Here is an 11,852-nt window from a genome sequence, read left to right on the forward strand (position 1 = left end):
GCAGAGAGTGGTAAAGACTGTGGAGAAGATCACCAGGACCCCACTGCCCTCTCTGCAGAGCATTTACCACCACAGGGTGTGTAGGAAAGCTGCCTCCATCCTCACTTTGATCTTAATTGATGAGCTAAATAACACACTTCACTATTTGCTAATAATCTGAATGTGCAGTTTTTGTGAAATCAGTCCCCTCATTAAAATGCACATTTATGCCAATTCCTATCAGACCATCTACTCTATAAATATAAAGTTTCTGCTTTGAATTGTTCTACACTTACTGTGTTCAAGAGCACGATCTATTGCAGAGTCACAGACAGCAGCATGGACATAATGTGCCACCATCTAGGCTACGATAGTAAAAGGCTTTAAATCTGGATTGTACCTGTAAACCAACACCAAGTATTGAGGTACTTCCAAATTGATACAAACCTTTGCTATGAGCTACTCATAATGGCTATAAGTAGCAGCTACAGTAGTTTTCCTTTCAGCAAACAGCAAATGTACCACTGAACATTTTCACAGTATAAAGTCTTTCTCTAGCAGACAGACGGTATGTCAAACTTTGGTTCAATTTGAGTTCACTTGCATTATTCTCCAGTCTCTTTGGAGTGCAGTGCAGTCAGTGAACCTCTCAGTATATTCTGAGTGTTACGCTTGAAGAGAAAGAAGCATAATTCAGTCTTGGCACTGCTGATCTTTTAGAGATGTGCAGCAACAACAAATAAAACAGACACTGGATTAGAACCGTTTACATCAGGAAAGCTGAAGTGTTGGTAAGAGCTGACAGTATTACAGTCCCACAGACAAGCTCATAGAGATACAGGATGTTGTCCCACAAGGTAAAACTCGTCTCAGCAGAGACCCCTTCAGGGGTGGGCGTCTGCTGAGCTGTGGTGGTCCAGCCTTGGGAACGTCCTGGGCTTCTCTTAGAGCAGGTGGAGGCTTGAGCTCGTTTGGACTGGATGGGTCGGTCTTCTTCTTCTTCTTCTTCGGAGGTCTCCTTGGTGCCATGGCGGGTGGTCTCTGAGGGGGCTCCTTGTGGGGAGGCACTGACAGCTTTGACAGGGGAGATGAACTCTCCTGGCTATGACTGTTAATGTGCTTAATCAAAGGTACTATCCCTGCCCTGTTTAGGGCATTGTTATACATTTAATCAATGTGAATCATGGATCATCCTTGCATTATCTGGAGGTATTCCAGATGTGACGTGAAGGTAGCAGGTATTTCTCTGTCTAAGGTTAATTTAAATCTTATGCCACTGAAATCCCTTAATCACTAATCCAGGACTGACAGACATTAACAGTGAGTAGATGCAATCTGCTGTTGGTTTTAGTCTGTATGGAGATTGTTAACCAGCCTTATCCCTTGATGATTTATGACAAACTGTTTTAGCATTTATGATATTCTTGATATGAGACATCATTTTCCTCCACAAGTGGGACATTTTGTCATATTAGTTGAACAAACTCTTATTAGTCACTTTTTTCCAGCAGCTAGTGGCAATTTTTGTCCAACAAGTTCCACTGTAAGTCATGCTAGTAACACCAGGTGGCATATTGGTAGCTCCAAAGTCCCAACTAGTCAGCTTTTTGACACACTTATGGCCTTCTGGATCGAACTAGTAACACTGAAAGTCTTACTAGTTAACTGTAAAGGCTCTGATATGTTAAGCAGTCAAGCATGGATTCAGGTCACTAGTTACACTAGTGAGAGACATTTTGACTTAATTAGGAAGGTACAAAATGTGTAATGAAGTGTTGGTACTTGTGACAGTCAATAATTGTGTAATGCGTGTCTGTAGCCCCTTTAGTCAAGTGCAGCTTTCAGGACTTGTCTAACAGAATATTTGGTTTTTAATCAGACTGTTGCAGAAACAGTAAATTCTAACTACATGCAAATGAAGTTTGGAAGGATGAATGTTGGTTATGCTAGCTCTGTCTTCATGTTAAAACAATCTGCTGTTGGTTTTAGTCTGTATGGAGATTGTTAACCAGCCTTATCCCTTGATGATTTATGACAAACTGTTTTAGCATTTATGATATTCTTGATATGAGACATCATTTTCCTCCACAAGTGGGACATTTTGTCATATTAGTTGAACAAACTCTTATTAGTCACTTTTTTCCAGCAGCTAGTGGCAATTTTTGTCCAACAAGTTCCACTGTAAGTCATGCTAGTAACACCAGGTGGCATATTGGTAGCTCCAAAGTCCCAACTAGTCAGCTTTTTGACACACTTGTGGCCTTCTGGATCGAACTAGTAACACTGAAAGTCTTACTAGTTAACTGTAAAGGCTCTGATATGTTAAGCAGTCAAGCATGGATTCAGGTCACTAGTTACACTAGTGAGAGACATTTTGACTTAATTAGGAAGGTACAAAATGTGTAATGAAGTGTTGGTACTTGTGACAGTCAATAATTGTGTAATGCGTGTCTGTAGCCCCTTTAGTCAAGTGCAGCTTTCAGGACTTGTCTAACAGAATATTTGGTTTTTAATCAGACTGTTGCAGAAACAGTAAATTCTAACTACATGCAAATGAAGTTTGGAAGGATGAATGTTGGTTATGCTAGCTCTGTCTTCATGTTAAAATTGGCAGGAAGAAGCTGTGTACTCAGTTTTCCCCCCTCTCTTAAAGGTGAAGTGTATGTCCCCTGCTGTGAATATGATTAAAAATTTAAAACAGAAATTATTGCAGTGCTATGCTTTTAACATACGCAGCTCTATAAAGTTCATTTAAAAAAGCTTTAATGGAAACAACTAGCATATGGAGTCAAACATGGTATTACAGTACATACCAATGTAATTACATTTATGACAAGTCTGAGTACCTATAAATATATCCTTTTTTTCTCATCTTGGAGAGCACTTAACATGCAACTCTTACAAATCCATGCCTCTGCACTCTCAAATACTGAGCTGCAAAATGAATAGGGCTCGAAATGTGATGTGTGTGCCATCTAACGTCTTGGCAAAGATTACCTTTCATACATGTCCCAGTGGAAAGAGTAAGAGTTGAAATACATTAGCATGAAATTAAGAATCACTTGCTCATTTAACTACATGAGTTGTAATTTAGCTAAATGAAAATCAGTAATACGCTTTGCAGCAAGATGTAACCAGGCTGTAACAGATTTTCTCTGAGATTTCAAAAGAGGGGCATAGCACAAAATCTGGAATTAGAAGCTACCGGATCTACAACTACCTGTGGGAAGGACTGAGAGCACCCACAAAAGATGTGAGGGTGTCCAAACTATGACACTGAAGAAATAGGGTTGTGTGGGGAGCCCATCTGTGTGAGGACCTTGTCCAACCACTGCAGGGGCCCATGGAGATGCACCTCAATCCAGCAGGGGGTGCTGGTCACATCTTGCCGATGGTATTCAGCACCCCATCCCTGAGGAGAGGACACAACCATAAGTCTCAGCTGTGCATGCTGGCAGTTCAGTTAACTATTGAAATTAATAGGGATTTAAGTGAATAAGTGTGATCCCACCTTTTGTACAGTCCAAATGCACAACACCAACATAAACAACATATGAAGTCACAGTAAAAAAACTGAGCTGATATTGAACTCTTCTTATTAAAGCAAACAGGTATCAAGCAGAAATGTGGGCTAAAGGAAAATCAGAATGTGACATATCCCCAAATGTTTCATTTTATAAAAATGCTCAGTACCTTAACGAAACTCATGCGGATGGTGCACATCTTAGTGAGCTCATAGACCACCTCGAAGCCATGGTTCACGGACTGGGCGAGGAGCTGAGCAAACAGCTGGTTGTTAAAGATCTTGAGGCTGCAGCCACTGGGGATCTTACACACAGTTGTGGCGTGGAAGCCATGCTGGAAGTTGCAGTTACGGCTCTGGACAAAGATACTGCTGTCACTCAGACACTCTGCGTACACCTCGCCACCTACATAATACAGGTGTAAACCTGAGAAGAAAATCAAATAGTCCCTAAATGATCAAATCAGTACTAAGTGAATTAACTTTAATGTGGTAAACAAAAACAACCTGTCCTTTTGCTGTGTTACAAATGCAATACTTAATATATCAGAGCATGTCAAAAAGAGCATAAAACTGGCCTTTATCCATTAAGACAAATACAGTAAAAACAATCAAGATAAACCTATTCAATCATTTTCTTTTATACAAACTGAAAAACAAGTTGGGGACCAACTATCCTCAACTTTTGGTGTCACCCCTATCATCCAAAACCACACACATCTTCATAGAGCTCAGTTTTCTCTAACCCACAAAGACACTTCATGTCCGAGAAAGGATTCAGTACAAGGAGACAAGTCTAGCTAAAGCCTGAGGTAATGTGATTCCTTGCAAAGACACATGCACAACCCGGGAATTTTTTTTTTTTTTTTTTTTTTTTAAAGTGTAATGTGTAGCTTTTGCAGATGAACTTCTCCTCAGTCCCTGTTCTCTTCTAATGTTTGTTGGGTAACTTATGCAAAGAAGCATATGTTCTGATGAATTACCTGCATGAGTCGTCCAGCCTACCTTTGCCTATGTGTCTGCGTGTGTGTTCAATGGTGGAGTTGCGGTTGACATTGGATAACAGGCCAAGGCAGAACCGGTTCTTGTTGTTGGATGGGTCTGTGAAGCCGTCCACCAAGACGCTGCGGGATGACGCGTGGAAAGTCTCCCCCACCCGGTTGTTGAGCTCGTAGTAAGCTATGGAACACCAGTGCTCTGGCTCCTCGTAACACACAGGCCGCAAATCTAAACAGAGGTGGACAATTTGAAGAGAATACTCTATCACGGTATACTTAAATTTAGATACTTTATCACATTGATGCAATAATGTGATTTTAACATCTGCAATGGCTAACCTGAAATACAGTGCCTTGCGAAAGTATTCGGCCCCCTTGAACTTTGCGACCTTTTGCCACATTTCAGGCTTCAAACATAAAGATATAAAACTGTAATTTTTTGTGAAGAATCAACAACAAGTGGGACACAATCATGAAGTGGAATGAAATTTATTGGATATTTCAAACTTTTTTAACAAATAAAAAACTGAATAATTGGGCGTGCAAAATTATTCAGCCCCTTTACTTTCAGTGCAGCAAACTCTCTCCAGAAGTTCAGTGAGGATCTCTGAATGATCCAATGTTGACCTAAATGACTAATGATGATAAATAGAATCCACCTGTGTGTAATCAAGTCTCCGTATAAATGCACCTGCACTGTGATAGTCTCAGAGGTCCGTTTAAAGCGCAGAGAGCATCATGAAGAACAAGGAACACACCAGGCAGGTCCGAGATACTGTTGTGGAGAAGTTTAAAGCCGGATTTGGATACAAAAAGATTTCCCAAGCTTTAAACATCCCAAGGAGCACTGTGCAAGCGATAATATTGAAATGGAAGGAGTATCAGACCACTGCAAATCTACCAAGACCTGGCCGTCCCTCTAAACTTTCAGCTCATACAAGGAGAAGACTGATCAGAGATGCAGCCAAGAGGCCCATGATCACTCTGGATGAACTGCAGAGATCTACAGCTGAGGTGGGAGACTCTGTCCATAGGACAACAATCAGTCGTATACTGCACAAATCTGGCCTTTATGGAAGAGTGGCAAGAAGAAAGCCATTTCTTAAAGATATCCATAAAAAGTGTCGTTTAAAGTTTGCCACAAGCCACCTGGGAGACACACCAAACATGTGGAAGAAGGTGCTCTGGTCAGATGAAACCAAAATTGAACTTTTTGGCAACAATGCAAAACGTTATGTTTGGCGTAAAAGCAACACAGCTCATCACCCTGAACACACCATCCCCACTGTCAAACATGGTGGTGGCAGCATCATGGTTTGGGGCTGCTTTTCTTCAGCAGGGACAGGGAAGATGGTTCAAATTGATGGGAAGATGGATGGAGCCAAATGCAGGACCATTCTGGAAGGAAACCTGATGGAGTCTGCAAAAGACCTGAGACTGGGACGGAGATTTGTCTTCCAACAAGACACTGATCCAAAACATAAAGCAAAATCTACAATGGAATGGTTCACAAATAAACATATCCAGGTGTTAGAATGGCCAAGTCAAAGTCCAGACCTGAATCCAATCGAGAATCTGTGGAAAGAACTGAAAACTGCTGTTCACAAATGCTCTCCATCCAACCTCACTGAGCTCGAGCTGTTTTGCAAGGAGGCATGGGCAAAAATTTCAGTCTCTCGATGTGCAAAACTGATAGAGACATACCCCAAGTGACTTACAGCTGTAATCGCAGCAAAAGGTGGCGCTACCAAGTATTAACTTAAGGGGGCTGAATAATTTTGCACGCCCAATTTTTCAGTTTTTTATTTGTTAAAAAAGTTTGAAATATCCAATAAATTTCGTTCCACTTCATGATTGTGTCCCACTTGTTGTTGATTCTTCACAAAAAATTACAGTTTTATATCTTTATGTTTGAAGCCTGAAATGTGGCAAAAGGTCGCAAAGTTCAAGGGGGCCGAATACTTTAGCAAGGCACTGTATTAATGAATAGTGTAATATTGTTCTGTATACAACAACATCTCTATCTGTAGACATTTTTTTTTATAATTTCAAGGTATATTGTGTCATATGCAGAAATAACAGTGTGCATTTCTACTTCCTGTATATCTCCGATTGTGTGAACTGAAGTCACTGTACCTCTGTGTGGAGCGGAAAAAGTGAGTTTAATGGTTTCTGTGGAGTTACTGGGCTTCACATCCTCTTGAGGGCTTGTCTCCATCACGCTGTATGGAGGGGGGGGACTCTCAGCTGGACAAAAACATCACAAATCACAAGAAGCAGATAAATTGGAAAAGTAATTGATGCATGCTGATCAGGGACTTGAGTTTGAGACTAGCAATTTCCTTAATAGATAGTTGCTAGGTTATTCAATTATCAGTCAATTGTTAAAGTGAAATACATTTATTCATAAAAAGTTTACCAATGTAATCTATATTCTCTGTAAACTCTGAGTAAATTGGGAATTTAAAGATGAAGTAAACAACAGAGTTGCAAAATAAAACAACATAATGATGTGAAATTGGAGCTTCCACTCCTGTCACTATACAGACTATACACAAATACAATCCTTGTTTTAAGTAAGATAATAAGCATACGACTGAAGTGACTTGTGTGTTGTTCAGTGCAGGTAGCAGTACTCGTAGGCAGTAGAGCTGCTGAGCTGGATGCCTACAGATGTGCCAGTGGTGAATAAATAATGTCGCTAACTTTATCAGTCCAGGAAATGTTCTGCATTTATAGGCACTACCACCAGACAAAAAGCATATATACTCAGAGCAGGGCGATGTCACTCATACAGTTAATCACTTTCATGCTGATTCTGTTGGAATCATCTACTTTGTATCCTGAACATTAGCAGCGCAGCTACAGCGGTGCTCTCAGATGTCTGACATGTCTTTTCCAGCGTGCATTAACGGAGCCTGAGTGAGCACCTACATCAGACAACAAATCGGACACTTCATGCTGCAGTGTTCATCAACAACTGCAACAGTGTAAGCACAGGAAGCTACAGTGCCACTATTGCTTTCTTATATTGGCAAGGAGCTATGTTCATTTTACAGTTGGTACAAGCACATAACTATTTCATTAAACAGCCATCTAGTGGTGTAAGCAGGTTACTACAGCAAACTACACCATTTTCTGACAGTTACTGCACATCCTCATATTCTGCGCTGCCGGTTAATATATATTTTAATTGATTAAATTATTAACGTGATTAATGATGAAATCAGAATCAGCTACAGCCATGGTAAAACTGCCACCTGCTCGCAGAACATTTCACACAAGCTGTAACAAAGTATCAGCTTGCTTGTTTTGATTCCTACCTGTGATGTGATATGGGCTGCCAGGTTCTGCAGAGCTGTTGGGGGAGTTGGGGTAACTCTGTGAGGTGGGAGACTGGGCGAGGGAGGAAGGAGGAGAGGAGGAGGAGAAGGGCAACGGAGGGAAGGAGTCGGGATAGGTGGCGTTCTGGGGCATCAGAGGCTCGTGCAGAGAGGCGTTTCTGAATTTAGCCAGTAAACTGTGCTGAGGGTTGAACTCACTGTGACGTGGGACCAGAACCGGTGGTAGCACTAAGAGGAGAAAGGAAAGAAATATGTAGAGAGGTGGAGACAGCAAGAGCCAGATTCCGGTGTAAAAGATTATATTACTGCAAATTATTTTGGCTTTGGATAGACTGAATCACATGTCCTGCTTCTATTTGAGAACCCATGAAAGCGTTACTGCTATAAATTAAAATTCAAGAATTGCCTTATTTTGTATAATTTAAAATATTTTCTGCTGTGTACCTGGAGTCTCCACACGCCTGTAGTGGTAGGGGTTCACACAGATGTCCTTCTGCTTGGAGCCGAAGGGGAACTCGCAGCACTCCAGGGCTTTCAGCTCATGGTGGGACTGCAGGTCAGGCCAACGCCACACCCTGCAGTAGATGACATGGGGCAGACCCTTCCTGTGGGACACCTGCAACCTTCCATCCAGCGACCGAGGAATTGTCACGCACTTGCCTGAAAAATTAAAATGAACCAGCACCTATCTCAATTCAGACTCTGTTGCATGTTTAGCTTCTGGTGATTTAGGCCTTAATCATGATGAGACACATTTTCTACCAGGGTAAATAGAAATCAGCACTTTGTCCTGTTACTAATACAGCTGTTACCCACAGTGTACTTTTAAGAGGGATGTCTGCAAGCTATAAGTGGATCAGCTGAAACATGTATGTTTCACAGAAACTCTGCTGGGCATTAGTATTTACTACTGTATCTCTGTTCAGCCAATATGCTTGTACCAAAGTATCTTTACTTATCCTGATGGCATTCAATATGAACACACAAAAAATACTGAGAAGTAGCGACAGTCATGCTACATAAGATTTCTTTTTATCAGGTTTTAAAAGAAAATGATAATTAACTAGTATAGTTTTACATGTAAGGCTTGTAAAAAAAAAAACCTTTTCTAGAGCTGTGGCATAGTTGTTTCTTTGTTTTGTGAAAGAACACTGACAGAAGTCATCTGATGCAATCAAAGCTGTGACCCCACAGCCATCTTTACTGACTAGATTAGTGGGTCCCAACCTTTTTAGCTTATAACAGGCAAATAAGCATGTAAAGTAAGACAAATAAAGTCAGAAACATTTTTATCCTGTATAACCCAAGACCCATCAGCTTTATCTTGTCATCCCCAGTCAATGGTTTCGACCTGTATCTGATGACACTGAGATACTCACTGGGTTGCCCAGGGCAGCTGAGGGCTCTCTCTAGCTCCTCCATTGCCCCTTTCTTCTTCTTCAGTTTCTTCACTAGAGAGTCCACAGCCTTTTCTGCCCACTTCTCTTCCTCATCCCCTTGTTTCCAGCCAAGAAGGCGCTTCACCGCCGGGCTGGTGAAGGAGAAAAGGGATGTAATGGATGTAGAGGAGTTCATTGTGAGATGAATAAATGGTAGGTGAGATGAGCTGATGGGAGCTGTTAAAGAGATAAATGTTCCCTTGAGGACAAGAGCAAGTAGCCAGGGCAGAGAAGAATCACAGATATGAGGATAACAGGCAGCGTGGCGAGTCTGTGTAAACAGGCTGTTTTTTGTATTCCACTGTTACTTCCGAGCAGTGCTGGTGAAGGAGCTGGACTCCTGCCAAACCCTAAATCCCCTCTCTGGGTTGGCACAGGAGGGATCTGGCAGCTCTCGATTCAAAGTCTCCTGCAGGGAAGATTATTCTTCACACGGCTAGAACTCCTGGTCAAGTTTCAATCATCTGGCAAGAGAAGTGAGAGACAGCATTAACTGCTAATGTAGCTCGGGAAGATGCATGGCTGGTGAAAGGCTTCAGAGGTAGAAAAGACAACTTGGGATTTAACTGTAGGGGAATTGAGCCAGAGTTACTAGGTGATAAGATGTTCTGGAGTGATGACAAATGCCAAAGTGAAGTCAAACACGGAACACCATATTTAATGATATGGGCATTAGGGGAAGATTTGTATCAGCAGAGCACCATACCTGCACCGAACTGATCTCCAACATCCTGAAGAATAAGACTATTATACTCTATGGACAAAATGAAATGCATACCCAAACTGTTTCAGGGAAGAAAACAGGGCAAAATGACCAAGCTCATTTCTTGATTCACCAACAATGAGGAATGTCCTTTTTGGCCTCTGTTTCTATGATCATGCCACTGACGCCCAGGAGCCACACTGTCTGGCCAGAACACATCACAGGACAGGAGGGGGAGAGGGAGGGAGGGGAACGGACACAGAGCTCTCTCCCTGTTTGTTGGTCTGTCCATCTAAAAACCATTTAAAGTTACCAAAATGACAACAATAAGATAAAGACGTATGTGCTCTTATTGAACATATTTAGGTAGCCTACCTGAGTGGCTGCACCATCTTTCTGAAAAATTACCTTTTTCTCAAATATTTGTACAGTATGTCAAAGACTCAGTAGGAAGTTGATTTCCTACTTAAATATTGTTTTATCTCCTACAGCAGAACGTCCTGCGGAACAGAGTAGCCTATCATTCTTAACCAATGTGGTAGAAAAACTCATTTTTGTGGTAGTGCAGATTTATTCATGCCAGATTATCGTCGCTCCTTTGCGCTTTACGCACCCCCGTTTCTTTATGCGCATCTGATGCGGGTAACTTAGATATCTTGGCAGGGAACGAGCTACCGACAGAACGAAGTTACATCTCAAAATACACGCAGGTAATAAAGCAACGTGAACCAGCATACCACTGCGCCCTGAACAGCTGGGGTTTACAATGACAGCAAAAGCGCACAGGCTCAATGCGGCAGCAGTCCGCCGCCACCGCTCCTGCAGCCTGGCGTCACTCAGTCTGCAGGCTCAGATAGGCTAATTACCCAATGCTTTATCACCAGGATACCCCCTTCCCAAGAAAGTAAACACGCCAGCTTCCTTTTACTACTACTACTACCGAGTCACTCTGCCGCTACAAAATTCGAGCGGAAACTAAATCAGGCAAAATCCTTGTCACCGCTCATTAACATGCTACTACAGACTATAAACTTTAACAGGTCTATCAGGCGCAGAAAACCCTGCTTTTGAATATTCTTGAATTCGTGCTCAAATACTATTAATTCTGAAGTATAGACGACACTTATTAAACTCAGTCATGTCAATATAATAATAGTAGAACAGAAAATTTAAGCGACAAACAGATGCTCAGCAGTGTCAAAACACATTTACGCGTATTTAACATCAATCTTGAATATTTAACGGGGCTATAAACACGTAACAACATATGGCACAGAAAGAAAATCCATTTCTTGAAATACACAAAATCTGTTAATTCTCTCACCTGTGTTGTGATAACAAGTGCACCGCAGAGAGTGGAGGAGTGGGAAGGCTTCCCGTCTGTGGTCAGTCAGACCAGCAAACTGAAGCAGCCAAGGTGTGTGTCTGTTCGTACGCGCATGTGAGCGCGGATTGTGTCTGCGAGCTTGTGCTGGAGTGTCAACTCGGCTCAAAGAAAACAGCCTCCAGCAGCACATTTCAAAATAAAAGTCTGCTGAACTGCAAGGTACAGCATGAGTCACTCATCATCACTTGGCATAGGCCTAAATATAGAAAAGGTGGACTAGTGTGATGCCAAATACACTAGGCAACCAAAAAGACGAATGTGTGAGTTGTAAAATCAACTGATGTGATTTTAGCACATGATTTGATCCTCAGCAACTTCTACAGCTGCATCGTCGAGAGCATCTTGACCAGCTGTATCGCTGTCTGGTATGGCAGCACTACTGTTATGGACTGCAAGCTCCTGTAGAGAGAGACTGCTAAGAAGATCACCAAGACTCCACTGCCCTCTCTGCAAGGCAGAGACTGCAGGAGACCTGCCTC

General features: G+C 41.9%; 1 protein-coding gene across 3 annotated transcripts; it reads right to left on the reverse strand.

The window, feature by feature from the left end:
* Positions 1 to 2,736: 2,736 nt before the first annotated feature.
* On the reverse strand, positions 2,737 to 11,428 carry smad9 (SMAD family member 9). Of its 3 annotated transcripts, none has more exons than XM_020620466.1 (8): positions 11,311 to 11,428; positions 9,224 to 9,747; positions 8,289 to 8,504; positions 7,824 to 8,072; positions 6,637 to 6,747; positions 4,508 to 4,729; positions 3,673 to 3,908; positions 2,737 to 3,391 (listed from the first exon to the last, which is right to left on the reverse strand). In XM_020620466.1, the coding sequence occupies exons 2-8, from the start codon at positions 9,417 to 9,419 to the stop codon at positions 3,248 to 3,250; spliced, it is 1,374 nt and encodes a 457-aa protein (XP_020476122.1). In that variant the 5' UTR covers positions 9,420 to 9,747; positions 11,311 to 11,428; the 3' UTR covers positions 2,737 to 3,247. The 3 variants fall into 3 exon arrangements, with proteins under 3 accessions (XP_020476122.1, XP_020476120.1, XP_020476121.1); XM_020620464.1 differs by having other exon boundaries at positions 3,673 to 3,929; XM_020620465.1 differs by lacking the exon at positions 11,311 to 11,428 and adding an exon at positions 10,062 to 10,240 and having other exon boundaries at positions 3,673 to 3,929.
* Positions 11,429 to 11,852: the final 424 nt, after the last annotated feature.

This window comes from Monopterus albus, unplaced genomic scaffold, assembly GCF_001952655.1.
Source record: "Monopterus albus unplaced genomic scaffold, M_albus_1.0 scaffold237.1, whole genome shotgun sequence".
NCBI lineage: Eukaryota > Metazoa > Chordata > Actinopteri > Synbranchiformes > Synbranchidae > Monopterus > Monopterus albus.